The sequence below is a fragment of the Hevea brasiliensis genome, chromosome 16, assembly GCF_030052815.1.
Source record: "Hevea brasiliensis isolate MT/VB/25A 57/8 chromosome 16, ASM3005281v1, whole genome shotgun sequence".
Lineage (NCBI taxonomy): Eukaryota > Viridiplantae > Streptophyta > Magnoliopsida > Malpighiales > Euphorbiaceae > Hevea > Hevea brasiliensis.
Genome location: NC_079508.1, coordinates 67,250,614 through 67,272,096, shown reverse-complemented (window position 1 = coordinate 67,272,096; position 21,483 = coordinate 67,250,614). Strand labels below are relative to the sequence as shown.

General features: G+C 36.1%; 6 protein-coding genes across 7 annotated transcripts; 5 read left to right on the top strand and 1 right to left on the bottom strand.

The window, feature by feature from the left end:
* Positions 1 to 23: 23 nt before the first annotated feature.
* LOC131168715 (21 kDa protein-like) lies at positions 24 to 1,054 on the top strand. Its single transcript, XM_058138133.1, has one exon. The coding sequence runs from the start codon at positions 214 to 216 to the stop codon at positions 820 to 822; it is 609 nt and encodes a 202-aa protein (XP_057994116.1). The 5' UTR covers positions 24 to 213; the 3' UTR covers positions 823 to 1,054.
* Positions 1,055 to 4,414: 3,360 nt separating this feature from the next.
* Positions 4,415 to 5,550, top strand: LOC110631796 (21 kDa protein). The gene has a single exon (XM_021779762.2). The coding sequence runs from the start codon at positions 4,600 to 4,602 to the stop codon at positions 5,206 to 5,208; it is 609 nt and encodes a 202-aa protein (XP_021635454.2). The 5' UTR covers positions 4,415 to 4,599; the 3' UTR covers positions 5,209 to 5,550.
* Positions 5,551 to 8,372: 2,822 nt separating this feature from the next.
* LOC110631809 (21 kDa protein) lies at positions 8,373 to 9,240 on the top strand. Its single transcript, XM_021779778.2, has one exon. It carries the CDS (start codon positions 8,373 to 8,375, stop codon positions 8,991 to 8,993), a length of 621 nt encoding a protein of 206 aa, XP_021635470.2. The 3' UTR covers positions 8,994 to 9,240.
* A 329-nt stretch (positions 9,241 to 9,569) lies between these two features.
* Positions 9,570 to 14,091, top strand: LOC110631806 (elongation factor G-2, chloroplastic). Of its 2 annotated transcripts, XM_021779774.2 has the most exons (5): positions 9,619 to 10,140; positions 10,923 to 12,337; positions 12,813 to 13,325; positions 13,405 to 13,453; positions 13,801 to 14,046. In XM_021779774.2, exons 1-4 carry the CDS (start codon positions 9,867 to 9,869, stop codon positions 13,426 to 13,428), a joined length of 2,226 nt encoding a protein of 741 aa, XP_021635466.2. In that variant the 5' UTR covers positions 9,619 to 9,866; the 3' UTR covers positions 13,429 to 13,453; positions 13,801 to 14,046. The 2 variants fall into 2 exon arrangements, with proteins under 2 accessions (XP_021635465.2, XP_021635466.2); XM_021779773.2 differs by lacking the exon at positions 13,405 to 13,453 and having other exon boundaries at positions 9,570 to 10,140; positions 13,801 to 14,091.
* A 221-nt stretch (positions 14,092 to 14,312) lies between these two features.
* Positions 14,313 to 18,132, bottom strand: LOC110631807 (hsp70-Hsp90 organizing protein 3). Its single transcript, XM_058137715.1, has 7 exons — positions 17,062 to 18,132; positions 15,698 to 15,986; positions 15,341 to 15,426; positions 15,013 to 15,236; positions 14,843 to 14,909; positions 14,671 to 14,730; positions 14,313 to 14,544 (listed from the first exon to the last, which is right to left on the bottom strand). The coding sequence occupies exons 1-7, from the start codon at positions 17,953 to 17,955 to the stop codon at positions 14,431 to 14,433; spliced, it is 1,734 nt and encodes a 577-aa protein (XP_057993698.1). The 5' UTR covers positions 17,956 to 18,132; the 3' UTR covers positions 14,313 to 14,430.
* A 152-nt stretch (positions 18,133 to 18,284) lies between these two features.
* On the top strand, positions 18,285 to 21,199 carry LOC110631808 (uncharacterized). Its single transcript, XM_021779777.2, has 2 exons — positions 18,285 to 18,480; positions 20,093 to 21,199. Exon 2 carries the CDS (start codon positions 20,115 to 20,117, stop codon positions 21,018 to 21,020), a length of 906 nt encoding a protein of 301 aa, XP_021635469.1. The 5' UTR covers positions 18,285 to 18,480; positions 20,093 to 20,114; the 3' UTR covers positions 21,021 to 21,199.
* Positions 21,200 to 21,483: the final 284 nt, after the last annotated feature.

Here is a 21,483-nt window from a genome sequence, read left to right as displayed (position 1 = left end):
TGGAAAAGAATAACAGTATAAAGAGAAAAGATCAAAGGGAGCAAAGAATAATAGAGACAGAGAAAAGAAGGTATGGACACGTGACATCTTTTATTTAATTTTAGAAGAAGATAGACATCTCTAACTTTTAAACCCTCTATAAATATTACTCCCGTTCTTTCATTCATTCTATCGAAAATCGTTCCATCTGGACCATTCCTATCCTTCAAAGCCATGGCAAATTATGTCCTTTCCCTACTACTTCTCTCCTTTGCCCTGTACACGGCTGGCATGGCAGGTTCTGCCTCAAGCCCCACGGACTTCATTAAGTCCTCATGCAAGGCCACTCGGTATCCTGACTTGTGTGTCCAATGTCTCTCGGTGTATGCTCGTGCAATTCAAAAAAATGAGCACCATCTAGCTCTAAGTGCCTTGTCAGTGAGTCTATCCAGGGCCAGATCAGCTGCTGCTTTTGTAACCAAGCTAACTAAAGTAAGGGGGATAAAACCTAGAGAGTATCAAGCTGTGAAAGATTGCATAGAAAATATGGGTGATAGTGTGGATCGACTTAGTCAGTCAATCAGGGAGCTTGGTCATATGGGGCGAGCTGTTGGTCAAGACTTCGTGTGGCATATGAGCAATGTGCAGACTTGGGTTAGTGCTGCACTAACTGATGAAAGCACTTGCCTTGATGGGTTTGCTGGCCGTCCCATGGATGGAAATGTGAAGGTTGCCATCAAGCGCAGGGTTACCAATGTTGCTGAAGTCACTAGCAATGCACTTGCATTGGTTAATCACTTTGGGTCTAGACACCTCACGTCTGCATCTGGTGAAAAGCCTTAGATTTTTTCTGTGTTGGTGGTTCTTGTGTGATACGGATGTTATACTATAAGGTTGTTTTCTGCTTGGCCTACTTTGGTCTTCAAGGATCCAAGCTGGCTAGGTGATGTATTAAGTGTAACATGGACTGTACTACAGTTTGTACCAAGCCCCTGTTTGTCTTGTATAATAATTGTGCCTCTGCTTCTTGTAAAACAGTACTAAGCATGAGCAATATTTCTCTCTTTGGTATCAATTTGAGGGCTAACTTGTGTTCTGGAAATTTTTCTTTAAGAAGTTCTAGATTTCTAGTTTTCTTAAGGAAAAAAGGATAAAAACAATGGTATAGCCTATTTATCTGAATATTAAAGTTCACTTTACAAGCTTCAAACCATGTGGACATTCTCAACCTGTTTGAATTTGATTTACTAAGACAAACTTCCCAGTTGCTTGTTTTTCTCAGCTGGCACAGAGCAACCTGGTCCTGGACGAAACATTTCCACTGTTTTGTATTAGATAAGAAATAAATAAATTTTAAGATTTAGGATGTTTAATACAAGATAGCTTCTGGGAAAACTATGCAATGAAAAAGTATAATTATTCAATCTTAAAAAAAAAATCAACTGATATGTATCACAAACTGTGTTGATCTGATTTTGGATATATACAAATATTACTTGACAATGCATGTAAAAGGAAAAGATCCCATTCGCTACTATAAATCAATAAGAAAAACGCTATCTGTATCCATATTCTTGTAGCTCAAAGATGAAATTAAAGCTGATAGCAACTTTTTCTCTTAATTTTTTTTACCATAATGATAATTAATAATTTATTTTTATTTCATTTTGGTTTCGGTGGCATTGGCACTTCTACCTAAAGCTTTGTCTTCTATGGTAAAGTAGCATATATATATATTTGTCATTTTAATTTTATATATAAATTGCCTTGTGCGAACTCTCCAGACTTGCATAAAAAATGATTTATTGATCTCATGAATGACCAAAACCTAACTCTAGGATTAAGAAGAAGAGAAACAGGGGACAATCCGGCCGCAATCTGCGGCTAAAGTATACGGAACAAAGTTAAAGCAATTAAAGCTGAAGTGTCTTTATTAATGTGATTATTAAGATAATTTCCTTTTTGACTGATCTATTTGATTTTTCTCATAAAGAAAAGCAATCTAAATCTGAAGATACATCAAAAGTTGCAAACATCTTTTGGCAGTGCTTCGTCTTGTAAAGCTATTCATCCCCTCAATATATTTGTGTGAATCAGTGAAATATTATCCCCAAAACTCCTGCAATTAGGGGCAAAGTGCTGAAAAGTGACATGGCTCTATTTCTTTGGTAATATCTTGGATTCCAGCATTTCTTTTTCCTCTCCTTTTGAACGAGGGTAAATTCATTGCATAAAATAGAATCCTTGCTATAGCTTCCAGCAAGAGAAAATAGGAGAACTCTCTGTCTATATCTAACCAAGCAAATAAGCAATCAAACAGGATGAAAAACAGAGTCCAAAACTTCAAGCGCACCAAAGAACAACTCTGCATGCAGAGCCTCCAATGAATTGCAAAGTGCAAACCCTTTGGCTGCAATATATGCTAGAATGTATTGTTATCAAATATATAGATATAATGGAATACAAAAATATAATTAACTGAATGAATGAAATCAAATGAAATATATATTAATTTATTTGATGATGAAGATGGAGGTGGTGTTAGTGGTATTCGGAATATGGGGGTGGCAACAGTACCAATGATAGTGGTAATAATTGACAATAGCAATAAAGGTGGTGGTTTAGGTAGCGATAAATATAAAGTGATGATGATAAAAAATTATAATATTAGTGAAAATAAAAACAAATAAATATAGTAATAAAATTCACTGTGATTTTAGGGAGAGATCTCATATTTGATTTTTAGTATTATTAAAATTAATTTTTTATAAATCATAAAATATTTTCTATGACTCTAAAAGGGATATCTATCTTGATATCAATAAGCTCAAACTTAAAAGATTCCTTTTAAGGCAAACAATGCAAAGAAATTTAAATTTTTTTACTTAAAAAAAATACAGATGAGACTTTCAAAATCTAAAAATGAAAATGGTAGCAGGAAAGGGTATTCTAAAGGAGACTTGAGTTGTTTATTATCTCAATCAGGTATGATAGGGGAAGGAAAATTTTCTGCATGAAAGCTGACGCGACAAGCACTTAGCGGCCGCCAGTCTATAAAAGGAGAAAGTGGCGTGTGAGCATGTGTTGAGGTTCAACTGCCTTGGAATAAAAGAAAAGAAAATGGAGAAGACAAGAAACGAGACGAAGGCCACATAGGCTAAAGTGGGGAAGATACATAATTAATTGGAGTGACTGCTGACTAGCGGACGCTTAACTGGAGACTGAGACCCATTAATTTGAGATGATACTCTTTTCTCCTGCTCCCTGTTAAAATATGAATAAGATGTTTTTGTAAGCTTTAAGCTCATCTGTGAATCACTTTTACCTCCAGAAAAAAAAAAAACTTTCGCATGGGGAGCTCATCAGCTGGGTTCCTCTGAAAATATTGATTTAAAAGAAAAAATTGCATGTCTTTTAAAAAAAATATATCGCTATCACTATCAATATCTTGGCTAAAAACCAGAGTGGGTTGAATGTCACTATCAATATTTATTAGTTAATAAGACCTTAACCAACTCTAATCATTATGTTATGTAAAATAAATTAAATTTTATTTTGAATAAAAATAGAGTGCTTCTTTATCTTTATTAAATGCATATTTACAGTGCACAAGACTGTAAATTCAATTTCTGATAAGTTTTTTTTTTTTTTAAATTGCATGTCTTAAAAAAAAATGGTTATGTTCTTTCATACATTAAAAAGGTGCTTCATCATTTCAGGCAATTTGGATAGACGTGTGACCTAATTCGGCCATAGATATATAACACCTCACTTAGCCCAAGTTCTGTCATTTTTTTTGATGTCACAATGCCCGATAAAGATATAAAGAGAGAGGGCGACCCGCAATTGATGTTATGTGGCTCTTGAGATTAATTAAGTATACGATTTTTTTTGTGCATGGATTTATTTGGAGTAGCGGTCAGATGTTGATACATTCTTTTGTCTTCTTACACAGTCGGTTCTTGATTCATGAACTGTTTATCATTGTTTTCATGGATGATGAGACGATGGGTCATCCTCAAGTAAGACAACGTTGCTTACGGGACACACAATCATGACCACCTTGATACTTGGATCGAGGTGATAATTGGGTTGATTACAACCGAGGTAGGTTACATACTAATTGATCAAGTGAAGCTACGTATGACTATGCTAAATCCAAAATATGTGTCAGTTCAGTTGTGTAAGCTTGATTATGTAATAGAATTCTGGAATTTTTTCTTTCTTTTCTGATCATGGATCTGATATTGACTCCTACAATGGACACAGACAATAATATAAAAATTTCCTCATCAGGTACTGTTCAAAGTCTTATTGATAACTTGCTTTTATCAATTGATCTATGGAAAATTATATTATACACTAAGAGTATTAAAATGTATTACTTCATGTATTCGTAAAATTTAAATTTTCTTTGTTTATAAGAAAGTGGGACCATGTATTTATAAAGACAGAGCATATGCTCGGGGCACTGAAATAAGGTTTTCGATATTTCTCTTTATTCATCCTTAAAATCAGGCCTTTCCCTGCCCTTCCGTGGGAACCACAGCTTGATATTTTCTATAAATTAGCTTCTTTCTTCGTTCTCATCATGCTGGGGCAATATCCTCTGCTTAGAAAATGGAAGCAGGCTCACTTTTAGTCTGTGTTCTGATAGCTACCCTCATTCTTGAATTCTCTGCCCACATAAATTCTAGCTCAGCCACTAGACCAGTACCCAGCAACACAAATACCCAATACATCAGAACATCATGTAGCAACACAACTTATCCAAGATTGTGCTACCACTCTCTCTCAATCTATGCAAGGGAAATCAAGACCAACCCCAAACTACTAGTCAATACTGCCCTTAGCATCACCCTTAAAGCCACCAAATCAACATCAAGATTGATGAAGAGGATGTCAAGAATCCATGGATTAAAGCCTAGAGAGGCTGCAGCAGTAGTAGATTGTGTGGAGGTAGTTGGTGACTCGGTGTATGAGCTGCAAAGGTCAATTGCGGAGATGGCACATGTTAGAGGATCAAATTTTTATCAAGTAATGGCTGATGTACAGACATGGGTTAGTGCAGTCTTAACAGATGATGATACTTGTATGGATGGATTTGCTGGAGATCCCATGAATGGGAATGTGAAGACTCTTGCCAGGAGACACATAGTGAAAATTTCTCATCTCACTAGTAATGCCTTGGCTCTTATCAATAGCTATGCTTCGTCCCACACCAACTAGCAATAATGTCATGCCCTTGTACTTTATGTCTCCTTGCTGTTGTTAATTGAGTTAGGTTTAATTATTTTGGGTCATCCCCTTCTGCAATTATTGATGAAACTCCCTTTATTTTGGTTTCAATACGTGGTGTGGTTTAGGAGTGGTTTACCATACCCAAATACACGTATCATTAGTCAATAGATTTGAAAGTGAGGCTAAGGAATGGGAAATTGCTTGAGGCTTCTTTGGGTTGATTTTTAAGACTGTAAATTTTATTTCATTTATGCTTTGGAAACTGTACTTCTATGCATACTGTATCAATATGAAAATTGCTCGACTGTGAAAAAGAAAATTCCCTTTTTCCCTCTCTGGAATACTCTTTCTGTTCCCTCCATAATAGATGGTGCAAGTTTGGAACCCATGGTCCATGCCCAATTACTAGGTCACCTACCACATTCACAATCAGATTCTCCCAGTGAATCAATGCTCAAGTCAGGAAAAAAAGGTTTTACATGCCACACATCTTTTAAACAACTCTAATTATGCTGAAGAGTAAGCTTTTTAGATAATATTCTAGTTAAAATATTATTTCTCTTATTTATACTGTTTGATGATATAATATTTATATTAGTGTTTAGAATTTGTGAGAGTGTTTCATAAAAAGCTACCGCTCCTAATTTTTAAAGGTTAAGGGAACGTTTTGATTAGAGTTAATAATATTTTATTTTTTTTATATTTAATAATTAATTTAATTATTATTTTCACTAAATATTTTTACTTTGATAATTATATAAATAATTAATTATTAAAATTAATAATTAATAATTATTAAATAATTAATAACTATTAAAATAACTAGTATTACTGGACAGCCCTAAAATTTTAAGTGGCCTTGCCAAACATTTTTAAGTGAAGACTCGAGATTTTTTGAACTAAAAAGTTCACCACCTCAAGAACCCAGTTTTCAAACACATAAATTGGGTCAAGTATTTTTGCTAAGCCTTTTTTGAATTGGGCAATGGGCTTTCCTTCTATCTTCTTCTGTATAAGCTCAAACTTTGCACGCCCTGCGACTATACCCAAAGACCAATTGAAAATCCATAAAAATAATTGAAACTAGATTTATGCAAATTGATGGATTAACATTATACGTTCTCTTACTATTTTTTGAAATGAATTTGTAAAAATTAAAAAATGAGAAATTATTGAGTACACTCGTTATTACTCAGCCTCTCTCACATTACACATGGACTCACTTTCTAAAATTAAAGAAGAAAATTCTTTTTATTTCTGTACGCAGCATTATATTTTTATTTATGTAGATTTCATTTAAAAATATATATAGATAATTTTTTATTGGTTGAGTGTTTATGCATCTTGGTAAGAAGTTTCCTTTATACATCTATAATATATTTTTTTTTCATTTTCCCTTTATCATCTTGATTTATATATTTTATAATTTTTTATTGCATTTCTATTTTTTAATTTTTTTAAGGATTTATTTCTCAATTTTAATTTAAAAAACTTTAATTTACGTGATTGTAAAAACATTCTTTAAAGAAATTATAAAATTAATATATATAATTACTAACAATAAAATATCATAATGTTTGATTTTGATGATCATGATAGGTAATTTATGTTTTGATGTTTGGTAACTATAATATTTTGTCATAAAAAAATTGATAGATTTTAGAAATTTCTTGTTTATGATAATTATAATTCTCTATCTTATAAAGAGTCTATAATATTCATAGCAGGAGAGATAAAGTAAATAAGTAATTAATTATTTAAAATTTAAAAACTAAACCAATAAACGGTTTTTAATTTTTGAAAAATTAAAAATCTATAAACAAGATATTTTATCAAACATAGCATCATCTTCTTCGACTCAAATGAAAACTATTTTTCCTTGGCCAAAATTTCTCACAGTGTGAAATACTAAAACGATTAAATATTGTAGTTTTGGGCATAGACCCAATAAAAATATTGCAATGTCACCAAATTGCAATGCTAAATAAAGAAAAAAAAAATTCTTACTGTATTTGACAAGTTTTTCTTTTAATTTTATAATTATTCATCTGTATTCTATAATCAATGACAAATGCAGAAATTTAATTAAGGCGTTTAATTATTAAACATTTATTATATTTTTAAATCAATATTATTACCTTATTGACATGTCAAATTGATGTAAATAAAAATTTGTGTAATATAATTTAATGATATTGAAATTATCTCTAAAATTGTAAAATTTTGAATTAAATATTAAAAAATGAAAGCATTTTGCGAGTTAAATTAAATTTAATGATAATAAATAAATGCAGTTTTTAATTTAAATAAGTATATTTAAATTTGATTTATAAAAAACAAAAATATAAAAAGAGATCGAGGACGAAAGAGCTGACAATGCATATATGTAGAATAATTCAAAAGATACATTATGAAATGCATGTGTTGGGATATACGGCAGAAGATAGTGTTGTATGAAGTGAGATTGTATTGCTTGCATATAACAACATGGTGTTGATGAGGATTGGCAGATCACTATAATTAATCTTTTATTTAGATGAGCTTTTTTTAGATTAAAAAAAAATGGAAAATCTTTCTCTCAATAAACATGGAAGATTTTAATTAATATTGCCAAATTTTTAAAAGTAAAGGGATTATTTTATCAGGTTTTAATTTTAAATATTTAATCTATTTTATTATAATTAATTTAAACAATCAATTATTAGAATAAGTACATGACATAATTGATTGGTGATAAATAGATACTTAATTTGCAAGGAAGCATTAGAAAAGGCACATATGCATTCACAAATCATGATAAATAGTGTGAACATAATTCTATAGTGGGTCCAAAATCCTTATCATGTCTCTTATAAAATGGACCCTTTATCATCTGCTCTTCCTCTAATTTTTATCCAACGACCAAAACGTTATCTTTTATTATTTTTCTTGAACTTTAGCGAATGCATGGAACTAACCTGGTACTATTATCCAGCGCATCCACATGCACCCACCCCTGTCAATGCCTTCCCTGGATACTTCTTGTCAGGCTTTCTCCTCCATCTTTGTGGGCACCATATAGCCTTCATTAGCGCTGTATAAATTGGGTACTCTTCCATTCATTTGTCGTCAAATTAAAACCCTACCCTAGAATCCTTGATAAGAGTTAGTAAATGGAAGGTTCAATTCTAAGCCATGTAACAATAACTACTTTCATTCTCTTTTTTTCTATTCTCTTCACCTCTACCTCAGCAACCAGGCTATTGACTAGCAACACAAATGCCCAGTTCGTTAAAGCATCTTGTAGCAACACAACCTATCCTAAATTGTGCTTTGAATCCCTCGGATGCTATGCCAACAAAATTCAAAGCAACCCCAAAATGCTAGCCCATGTTGCACTCAATGTGACATTTTCCGCCACTAAATCAGCATCAGATTTGATGAGAACCCTATCTAAACTCCATGGCAAGAAGCCCAGAGAGGCTGGAGCCATCGCTGATTGCGTGGAGGTGGTTGGTGATTCAGTAGATGAGCTAGCAAGGTCTATTGGAGAGATGGGTCGAGCTAGAGGATCAAATTCTGATCCAGTAATTAATGATATACAAACTTGGGTTAGCGCATCCTTAACGAATGATGATACATGCATGGATGGATTTGCTGGTAATGCTATGAATGGAGAAGTGAAAAATATAGTTATGAAAAACATGACAAAAGCTGCACATTTGACAAGCGTTGCCTTGGCTCTCATAAATAGCTTTGCCTCTTCACAAGGAAACTCAGCCTTAATCCTTTGATGGCCAAAGAATAGGGGATGACTATAACAGCTGGGATCAAAAATCTTCTCTAAAATTATACAAAATAATAATAATAAGCTCTATCTACAATAAGAACAGCCCGTTATTTGTGTTTCTTGGCTTGAAAGTGTGTGAGTTTATAATTTTCCATGTATGGTATTTCGATAATCGAGAGTATCAAAATGTAGTTAAGTGTTTCTTATGCATTTAATAATATTGCTCAATGAAGTGCAACAAATTAAATAAACTTTGTATTTCTTTTTAATTAATGTAATATAATTATAATAATATGTATTAATGAACAGTCATAAAAAGGAGAAATATTTTCTGATTATTTAGCTCCTTAACAAAAATATATTATGTGATATCATAGTGAGCGTAGAAATTAAGACCTCTTGGGGATGGAGGGGAAATACTTTGATTCAATGTGGTAAAGAAGATGAGAACCCAAAAGATGGACGTGGGCTCTTCTAAGCTTCAAGTTTGGATAAATAGGCAATTTTGGCAAAGGCCCACTAATCTCTTATACTTGTGAGGATATAAATCCAGAGCCATGTGGCTGATTTGAAGCCATTATTATTCTTAAGGCATTAGATTATCAACAAATTTTCTTTTTTTTTTTTCTGATAAAAAAAATTTTCATTTTTCCAGCATTTAGCAGAAAATAAGCCTGCATTCGCATTCTTTTACATTCATAACCAACAAAATCGCTTCTATTCGTTCAAAAATAACGAAAATTGGATCGAATTGGGCAGTGGGCAATACGGGTATTTCAGTTGCATTCAGTTCAAAAAGACTGAGGAGTTATTCGTTATCTTTAACTCCCAACTGAACTCGGAGTGAGGGAGGGACTGGGAATTAAGAGCCAAAAAAATGGCGTTAGAGACTGCGAGATTAATGGGTTCAAGTTCTTTTTCGCTCTGCACCTTCAACGGGTCTCGAAGGGGAGCTAAGTATTCCTCTAGACCAATTCGGTTTCTGGGTCTCCCTCCTCGAGCTTCAGTTCCCCCTTCTTCAATTTCTTCATCGCTTTCTCATTTTTTGGGAAGCATGCGTTTTGACTCGCAGTCTTCCAAGGTTTGCATTTCACGTCAAAAACAACAACAGAGGAGGAGAAACTTCTCTGTCTTTGCCATGGCCACTGAAGGTCTGTATCTCTCTGTTTCAATTTTGTTTATTTGCTGCTTCCATTACTGATTTTTTTTTCTATGCCATTTCGATATGCCCTTTTGGTTAAGATTGCAGTATTTGGGTTATTTGTTGAGTTAATGAGTACATCATTCATTAACTACTTGTTTTTATTTATTCATATATATATATTTTTATGAACTTTGAGATTGGTGGTTTAATTTATTTTTTTCTTGTACATATTTTCCTTTATTGCATTTTAAAGTTTAGATTTTGTTAGCTGATGGGATAGAGGAATCAGTGGCCTATTTATCCATAGTTAGTTTTCTTATGATACAATTTCGTGTTAATTTGGCGAGATTGTAATGATGTTGAGCGGAATTATGAGGAATGGAATGCGCATTTAATTTGAGAGTTCAAACTACACTTCTCCTGCTCAAGTTCTCTGCTTTATTCTATTTTCTTCAAAGAAAAGCAGTTCATCCCAGTCCCTTATGTCTAAAATAGCCCTTCATGTCCTTAAATTAATATTCATTATCAACAATAAAAGGTGGTAATAATTTTATTGTTATCTACTTGAAAGTATTGGGCGACTGCTCCGTTGAGCATCCTTTGAGAGCTTTGTGACTTTTGATTGATTATAAAATACCTTATGGCCTATTGTTGGGAAGAACCAATTTTACATTTTCGTACTAGTGATTATATGCACAAATGCTAACATTTGTGAATTTGTTACACTATTTATAACTTTTCCATTTTTGCAGTTTTAGTTAACATGTTCTGTTTCTTCTCTTTCTCCAGAGGCAAAGCGTGCAGTACCCCTGAAAGATTACCGCAACATTGGAATTATGGCTCATATAGATGCAGGAAAGACTACTACAACTGAACGGATTCTGTACTATACAGGAAGAAACTATAAAATAGGGGAAGTACATGAAGGAACAGCTACAATGGACTGGATGGAGCAAGAACAAGAAAGAGGAATCACCATTACTTCTGCTGCAACTACCACATTTTGGAACAAACACCGCATTAACATTATTGATACTCCTGGCCATGTCGACTTCACACTTGAAGTGGAACGAGCACTAAGGGTTTTGGATGGTGCCATCTGCTTATTTGACAGTGTAGCAGGTGTGGAACCACAGTCTGAAACTGTGTGGAGGCAAGCTGATAAATATGGAGTACCAAGAATTTGCTTTGTCAATAAGATGGATCGCCTTGGAGCAAACTTTTTTCGAACAAGAGACATGATAAAAACAAACTTGGGTGCTAAACCTCTTGTTATTCAAATTCCAGTTGGTGCTGAAGATAATTTTCAAGGGGTGGTTGACCTTGTAAAGATGAAAGCTATACTTTGGTCAGGAGAAGAATTGGGTGCAAAGTTTGTATATGGGGATATTCCTGCGGATCTTGAAGAGTTGGCTCAAGAATACCGGGCGCTGTTGATAGAGAATATAGTTGAGTTGGATGACGATGCTATGGAGAAATATCTAGAAGGAGTTGAACCTGATGAGGAAAGCATAAAAAAATTAATTAGGAAGGGTACAATTGCTAGCAGTTTTGTGCCAGTCCTATGTGGATCTGCTTTTAAGAATAAGGGGGTTCAGCCATTGCTTGATGCTGTTGTTGATTACTTGCCTTCTCCTCTTGAGTTGCCATCAATGAAGGGGACTGATCCTGAGAACCCAGAAGTGACGATTGAAAGGACTGCAAGTGATGATGAACCATTTTCTGGACTAGCTTTCAAAATCATGAGTGATCCATTTGTGGGATCCCTCACATTTGTAAGAGTTTATGCAGGGAAGCTAGCTGCAGGATCTTATGTATTGAATGCAAACAAAGGAAAGAAGGAGAGAATTGGAAGACTTCTGGAAATGCATGCCAACAGTAGGGAGGATGTAAAGTTAGCTTTAACAGGTGATATTGTTGCCCTGGCAGGTCTAAAAGATACCATAACTGGTGAAACACTCTGTGATCCTGATAATCCTATTGTGCTTGAACGTATGGACTTCCCTGATCCTGTGATCAAGGTTGCAATTGAACCCAAGACTAAAGCTGATGTTGATAAGATGGCAACCGGTTTGATCAAGCTTGCTCAGGAGGACCCTTCTTTCCATTTCTCACGAGATGAAGAAATCAATCAGACTGTTATTGAAGGAATGGGGGAATTGCATCTTGAGATTATTGTAGATCGTCTGAAGAGAGAATTTAAGGTTTGTGCTCATTATGCATCTATTATCAATTTACTCTTAAATGTTCTTGCACTTAATTTTAAACGTTCTCTCACTTGTATGGTGCTTAAATCCTTAATCTTGTTGTTTAGTGTGAAGAGTTTTGATAGTTTTGCCTTTACGCACATGCATCTTTAATCTTTCTATATACAGGCATAATATGTTAGCAGTTAGCCTAAATCCTGTTTATCAGTGTGGTGCCTAAATCCTGTTTATCAGTGTGGTGCCTAAATCCTGTTTATCAGTGTGGTTTGAGGAAGAAACTGGACTTTATTTTATCTTCTAGTTTGAAAGAGAGAAATGGGTAGAAAGGGGCGGGGGTGGACAATGAGCTTTCGCCTTAGTCATTAAATTGATAAGATTTTACTGTCTTTTGACACAGGAATAAGTTTCTTCTCCATGAGAAATTTAGTAGTTGATTTGTATTGAAATGACATGGGTTGTTTTACTCAAATAGGTGGAAGCTAACGTTGGTGCACCTCAAGTAAACTACCGAGAAAGCATTTCCAAAGTTTCAGAAGTGAAGTATGTGCACAAAAAACAGTCTGGTGGACAAGGACAGTTTGCTGATGTAACAATACGATTTGAGCCTATGGAGGCAGGTAGTGGATACGAGTTCAAAAGTGAAATCAAGGGAGGTGCAGTGCCAAGAGAATATATTCCTGGGGTGATGAAAGGATTGGAAGAGTGCATGAATAATGGAGTGCTTGCAGGCTTTCCTGTTGTTGATGTACGTGCTGTATTGGTCGATGGTTCTTACCACGATGTGGATTCAAGTGTCTTGGCATTTCAACTGGCAGCTAGGGGAGCTTTCCGTGATGGCATCAAGAAAGCTGGCCCAAAGATGCTAGAGCCCATAATGAAAGTTGAAGTGGTCACACCTGAGGAACATTTGGGAGATGTCATCGGTGATCTCAACTCCAGGAGAGGTCAGATTAACAGCTTTGGTGACAAAACTGGCGGCCTTAAGGTATGTTAATGTCCAGTGATATGGTCTTTTATTTATTGGTTTAGTTACTAACCAAACCTGCGTTCAATGCATTGCCTAGGTATGGGTTCTCATTTATTTCTAGAGCAACCAAAGGAAAAGATAATGCGGTAAAGAGCTTAGGCCTTGTTTGGTTCGCAGAATGACATGGAATAAGACAGGAATATAATATCTGTTTCACAATGAATAGCTATTTCAAGATTTTGTTCAAATTTAAATGTGGAATATCATTCCATTGGCTAATAATTTTATTAAAATTGAAAATGTGTAATAAATATTATTTTAAATTTTCATGATATAAACTCAAAATATAAGTGAATATTAGCTATTATATTACTATGAATAGTTATTTCATTCATGCTCTATTCTATTCTATTCCATGCGTCAAACAAGTCCTTAAGCATCCATCTGCATTTTGTCAACAATTTTTTGATGGGAATTTTTGAAATTAATGCAGGTGGTTGATTCCCTTGTTCCACTGGCAGAGATGTTCCAATATGTTAGTACCCTTAGGGGAATGACAAAAGGTCGTGCATCCTACACCATGCAATTAGCCAAATTTGATGTTGTCCCTCAGCACATTCAAAACCAACTTGCTTCGAAGGAGCAAGAAGTTGCAGCCTGATTTCAGGGAGGAGCATTATAACTTCTTTTCAGATTGATAATTTGATACTAACGATTCAAGGAACCAGTTTTGTTTTCATGTGTACCCACATCATACATAAATGCAAACGAATTTTGTGAAGAAGCATTATTACAGCATCTAAAATTAAAAAGAAAAAGTGATTGTTGAATCTATGTGCGGATAGAGTAGATCAAATGATGTGAGAAATCTTGGAAGTCTGAAATTACAGGCTATCGGGTGGATATAAATGGCATTATGAAGGTCATATCCGTTGCTGAGGTCAACTTGAAAAATTCAGGATTATCTTCGACGACTCCTAAAATGAGCATTTTAACAAAAAGAAATATATAAAAAATTTTTCAACTTGAATTGGTTTCTTCTCAAACAATCCACACAGGAGATTACAATGCAGTGATGAAAAAAGCTGAAGGATAATGCAATTGGTTCTTTGCTTTGAAACCTCTATCTGATCTGGACTATCCCTGCATTGACAAGCTTCTGAATCTTATTCATCACCATGGGGTTCTTCATATGCTCCTGAGCTGCCTTGGGATTTTCTTGAATGTCTACCAACACCTGCAAAATTCAGCCAACAACAACATTACCACGCAAGCAAGCAACCATTTGGGATTTCACAATTCAGGAATTGATGAATGGACAATGAAAAGCCAACAAAATAAATATGAAACTTGGAATTCTTACCTGTCTCATTACAGGATCTGAGAGAATGTTCTGAATCTCTGGATCCTGCATTGCCTTGGCCTGCAAGATGGAACAAACTTTAGAGTTTAGACCATGCTCCACCACGTACTCTTTCTTCATGTTACAAAACCCACACATTATTAATGTGAACAAAAGCCTTACAAGGACTAACCTGTCTCTCTTTCAGTTCCTCAGGGCTTAGATCACCACGGCTTGCCTTGTTAACTTGCTCCACACATCTGCAGCATCATTAAGAGCATAATTTAACATTTTCAACAACCACATTTATTGAAAACAGGATCCATAAAATCAGTTTAAACATGATATATGTATATTACATACCTTCTTACACCATCAAGCAATTCCTGGTTCTGAGGATCATGTTTAAGACCTTCCTGGTATGTTTCCAAAGCCTTTTCATATTCTTTCATGAAAAATTGGATAGCACCTTTTCTTGTATAACCCTTTGAAAAAGTTGGATCAAGCTCAATACACTTCTCTGCATCCTTCAATCCCTCAGGTAAAGCCCCCAATTTAGTGTAGCATGCAGCTCTATTACTGTATGCCTGAAAGAAGCAAATAGCAAGAAGCCTTACATTTATAAGTCAACTAGCAGAATCATGACACACACTCCTCAACAAAATGAAAAGATCTAGTTGAGTGTTTTTACTTTTGGATCCTTGGGGTTCCTTCTCAAAGATTCCGTATAATGCTTCACAGCCTCTGGATACTTTTGTTGTTTGAAATATTCATTGCCTGAAGATTGGTGCCACCAGACACGGGAATTAATTGCAATCATGGAGAAAATTGTTTCGGTACAGATAAAAAGCCAAAAAATTATGTGCAAATGAGGATCTTGTATTCTTATGCATTTATGCACAAGTGATATTGTTTTTTGTCTTTTTCAGGTGGGAGGGGAATGAATGATAGGAGAGAAAAACAAGAGGGACTATTTACAAAATAATATAATATAAAAAGACATGAGTGTAAATAATAAGAACTACTAAGTTCTTATATGGAGAGGTACCTTTCTCACGCTCCTCATCAGCCAACTTTGGATCAAAGTATTCTTGTTGCTCAAGTTCCTTCTTTGCTCTCTCTGCATCGTTTAGTTTCTTCAATGTGTCAGGGTTGCGGTGCTCAGTAAGAGCTTTCTGGAATGTTTCAATGGCAGGATCATAGTCCTTTGAGCATTTTGCCACTTTCACTAAGGCAGTTCCCTTCCTTGTCAAAGCTCTTGCTATCATCTTGAAGTCTGATCTAAGTTCTCTTCCCCTCTCAACAGCTTTGTCACAGTCTTTTATACATTCCTCACACTAAAATTGTAGCAATTGGATCAAAAAAGGATTTATAGGTTGATGAATAAACATATTAACCATCAGTTTCACTCATCCAAAAACATATAAAAATAGTAGAATAGAGAAAAAGCATAACATAGAAGTTGTTGTTTACTATGTCATTTATTTCCGCCTATTTTGCTTAGAAAAAATTATTTGCTTCGGGAATACATTTTGACTTGCATATAGATTAGGGCTTTTATTTCACATAAAGTTGTTTGGATGTATTTGCAAAGAACCATAACCAACTAGCCCAAACAAATTTTGCTTCGCATTGCACTAAACAACACATTTCCATTTCTTTGAGAATTTGACAAACTGTTGTTTGGATAATAAAAGAAAAAATGATAGAATAAATGGTAATATCCAGATATTCAATGTGTTAAACGAAATATCTTGTACTCTGCATTACAAGCACAATATATTATCATCACCAATGATTTGTGGTAAGGATGGTAAAAGTAGTTCTGCTAATTGGGTGCCTCAGTTAGACTAACTTAGTAGAAAACCACTAGAGGAAACCTGGCCAAAGTTATGCACTTGTTACTAAAAACATGAATGCCACGCAGCGAACAAAAATTCCAGCACCGAAAGGCTTTGCATGATGTGTGTTAGTCCTATATGTAGAAATATATATATCCCTAGCTGATAGCAACATACAACTTTCATGGGACTCATAACACCTTAATTGAATCGAACACATATACTGATTAAGCAGGAAATTATTAGTTGGTCCACATATATTGTCCAATTTCCACGTGTAAGAGATGAAGGATTCAATCCCAGGTACACATTCCCTTTACAAAAGGGGTTCACTATTAGTTGGTCTATGCAAACTCAAAATAGCATGCAAGGGGAATTTTTCAAGAATTCACTATTGCTTAAAATCAAGCAAACCCCGCCTAAGCTCTAGATTCACATAAGAAACAAATGTTGCAGCATAAAAAGCAGGAGAATAACATGCAATTTCTAAAATTCTCTATAAACTTAACTTTCAATCAAAATAAATATAAACAATAGCAAATTAAATTAAACAAAACATTATTTAATTTACCTTGCCCATCTCAAGATACACAGCAGCTCGATTTGTGAAATATGAAATATCCTCGTCATCAAGCTCCATCGCCTTCGTGTAATGCGCTATTGCAGTCTCGAAATCCTTTGTCTTATAAGCTGCATTCCCCAACTCCTTCTCTTTCACCGCTTGAGCTTTCCTCTCCTTCGTTTCTTTCTCCTCTTCTGAGACCTCCATTGGTTCTGGCTCTGGCTCAGGAACCTTCTCCTCCTTTGCTGACTCTGGCTTTCTCTCCGGCTGAGGAGGAGGCGACTCGGCTTCCGGCACCTCCATATCTTCTCCAGCATTTGGTGCTCTGAATTTCACGTTCAATAAAACACCCAAGGCTTGCATCACTCTCTGATCTTTCAAGTACAGATTCAAATTGCTAGGATTCTTTTGAATCTCCTGCATCATCTTAACAAAATCCGGTTGCTGCAGAAACATCCTCGTAGTTGGATCCGCCGTCAATTTGGCCCACATCTCCGGCCCAGAGAAGGCATCCCCAAACGGACTCGGCGGCGGCACGGCTCGCGACCTGGAAGCTGCAGCCTGAGCATCAGCCAAACCGGATTTCAACGCTTCATTGTTGGGATCAATCTCGAGTCCCTTCTTATACGCCGCGATAGCATCCTGAATTTGGTTTAATCCCAAGTGTGCCGCGCCAAGGCGGGAATACCCTTTAGACCAGTCGGGCTTAAGCTCGACGGTCTTCTTGGCATCGGTTAACGCGTCAGCGTATTTGTGAAGAGAGGCAAGAGCCGCGGATCGGTTAGAGTAGAGGACGTGGTTAGAGGGAGCGAGTGATATTGCTTCACTGAAGTGTCTGACGGCGCCGGCATAATCGCCGGCCGAGAATGCGGCGTTACCTTTGGCTTTGGCTTCGTCAGCCATAGACGGAAAAGCTCGAGGAAAAGACAGAAGTCGCAAAAGAGTGGGCTCTGGGGGATTTCGAAGAAATTGAGATATGGGAGCAGTTACTTAAGAGAGAAGCATGGATAAAGAGAAGAGACCGGCATTATAAGAAAGAAGGTCAAGGACCAGAGAGTTCTGGTGATTCGTGAAGAGGGTGTTCTGGAATGTTCCGCGGCATAAACGAGGGCTTGGATTCGCTCGTGGGTGGTTCACAGATTGGTGGTGTTTGGATGCGCTTGTATGGAAATATTATCTAGAACGCAGCGTTTTGTAAACTGAATGCAACCCGATTTATATATGATTTTGGTGGGTTGAAAAAAAAAAAAAGAAAAAAGTATACTGCTTTCTTGGAGGCTGCAGTATGTTGAGGAAGATTCGAAACGAACTACTTTCCTTTCTTTAGATCTCTCGAGTCTTGACTTGCCATCGAGGATTGCCATTTAGATTTTGAAGCTTCAATTGGAAAATGGTTTGCACTTAACTATCCTCCATATTACTCTTTTGGTAAGCTTCAATTTCCTAATCCCCCCTTCACTTAATTTTTTGTGTTGAACCATTATTGCACTGCTTTATTTCTTCGATCTGGGCCTCTTTTTTTTTTTTTTCCCCTGAATTCACTGATTATGAGCTCTTAGTTTGTTTAATTATCAAAGACAAAGCTCATTAGAATGCGTTGTCCTTGTTTGTTTAAATGCCTATGAGAAATATGCTTTTTCTTCGTCTGTTGTAGCGCATTTTTCTTCCTGTGCTGTACTTTTTAATATAGTATTCTTTTTCAATGTGCTTGGTTGCATTGGTCTATTCTGGATAATTCATAACGAAGCTTATACTGAAGAAATTGTTCAGGTAAATGTCTCAGAATAGTTTGGGAGTTTTACAGCTAAGCTTCTGTGCTACATATAGTCTTCGTTTGAGATTAGTTAGGAATGCTAAAAAGCTAATTTGGAATTATTTTTTGGAAAACATATTTTTTAGATGCAGTTGAAAAAAGACTATGTTTTGCTGATTTGAAGTTGTTTATGTTTAAATTTAAATCAAAATTTAAATGTTTTCCTTAACAATAGCTCAAGCGACAATGTTAAATGGATTCATAAGCATACACATGTAGAGGCAGGTTGAAGATACAAGGATGTCAAACTTGTAAAACCAGCCAGCAAGTTGTTTGGGCGCCAGTTTTTCTGAAACTTTATAATTTGTGCCTCGTACCCTGTTTCAGATTTTTCCTCCCTAATAGAATGTATGTTGGTTTGATAAAAATGCAGTCTAGATACTGCATTCTTGCTTACTTTCTGTAGTGTTATAATTTTACACATATGCCATGTATGTCCTAGCAGTATTGTTCGTGGCATGGAAATAGGGGTGACAGTTAACTATTAAACATAAACTATATATTGAATAAACCATGTGCTGAAGTTTTGTAGACAAATCCTCCATCAAGAATTATCATCTTAGGACTCAAATTTTCTTGACAGTTTCTGTATTCATGGATGAGTTGCAGATAATGAGAATATTGGGCAAGCATTGGCAATGAATTGAATTGAAACTTACATTCAGTTAGAAACTCTTAAGGTAGTTACTTACACTTGGCTAGAAGTAGGAAAGGGGCATGGGACTGTGGAAGTGATGAACAGAAGTTGTTGCTCTTATCTGACACAGGATGTTTGTGTTAATTTTGTAGTACTATAGAACTTTGACAAGTCTATGAGATTAATTGTCTTGACAAGTCTTATCATGGAGATTAGTACTGAGTGCTAGTATAAGTTATAAACCACCTGTGGTTTGATGACCTCTTAGGTTCTTTTGCCAAGCTAAGATGAGTTCCTACTTCCTCCAGTTGCTTATAGGATTTGCAACTTGCAAGTCTATGAAATTAATGGTCAATCGGTTGTTTGAGTAAATCAGAATCAATTCCTTTTTTTCCCCTTTTTTGGGTGGGATTAGAAAGTAAGCTAACGGAACTATGAAAAATATATGTACTTCTTTACTTAATATAGTCACATCTTTTTCCTGTGTTTTTCATCTACATGCTTTGCTTAACGATAATGGTGCTTTTAATTTTGACTTTTTTAGACCATTATTCAGACTTGCCATCTAAATACTCGTGATGTATTTGTAGGGGGAACTACACTGGGCATTTGATGAAAGGTGTTTCTAGTAGCTTACGTGCAGCTTTCTCCTCCTGTGTACAACAAGTTCGAAATTATGATTACCATCACTATCTCTGCCTCCTCGAGCTTCCCCCTAACATGCGAAAGGCTGCATTTGCCCTTCGTGCCTTGAACGTTGAAACTGCCAGAGCCATGGATGTTGCTTCAGATCCCAGGATTGGTCTTATGCGCCTCCTCTGGTGGCAAGAAACTATAGATAAGATTTATTCCAACAAGTTGGTTGAGCACCCAACAGCGCAGGCCCTCTCATCGGTGATATCTGAAAATAGAATTACTAAGGGTTGGTTGAAACGGTCTGTTGAAGCACGCATCAATGATGCAAGGAGGGGTGTTACTGACATCCCAGAAACTTTAGAAGAGTTGGAAAAATATGCCGAAGACACTGTATCAACAATGCTATACATGACACTTCAAGCTGGTGGCATCAGGTCCACTGCAGCTGACCATGCAGCATCTCATGTTGGTAAGGCAAGTGGCCTTCTATTGCTACTTAGGTCAATTCCATATCATGCTAGTCGCAACCGACACTTTTCATATATACCAACTGATGTGGCAGCAAAACATGGGTTATTAGCCAAAGATGGCGGTCGATCAGAAGTCCACGTGGATTCACGTGAGGACTTATGTGATGCTGTCTTTGAGATGGCATCAGTAGCTAATGCCCATTTGCAGAAGGCTCGTGCATTGGCTGGAACAGTTCCTGCTGAGGCTCGCCCAGTGCTTTTGCCAGCTGTTCCTGCCCAGGTTCTCTTGGACTCCCTGAGTAGGGTGCAGTTTGACGTGTTTGATCCAAGATTAGAACGAGGAGTTCTGGGCATTCCACCTTTGTGGTACCAATTGAAATTAAAGTGGTCGTCATGGAGGGGGGAATACTGATAACTTAGTAATCCATTCAACGGGAAAGTTGGTGGGGTGGACAATGCTAGAGAATTGTCATACTTTTGGTTCCTTTACAATAAGGGGATTGTTTTTCACAAGAAACATGGTCCTATCCTCCGCTAGTGCACGTTTCGTTTTTGGAATTTCCTTGATAATGGCATTGTCTGGTTTTGAAACTCCGCATATTTGGCACATGAAATTTGTTGGGTAGTTGGTATAGGATTTTGCAAAATGCACAGGCTGGGGCTGGGCTGGGCTGGGCTGAACATCATTATTACCGGAAGATTGGAGGCTTTTGTTACTTCACAGTTCACACGATCGGGATGCTTCTTCACAGTTTGCGTTCCAGTTATAGCAAATTTCGTCTTTTTCCTTCCGGTGTGGCTTTAAATGAGAACGAGTTCGAGAAGTCGAGAACCGTTGCAAACATGGGACCGAGGAGCTCGTGGCTCGCTTAACT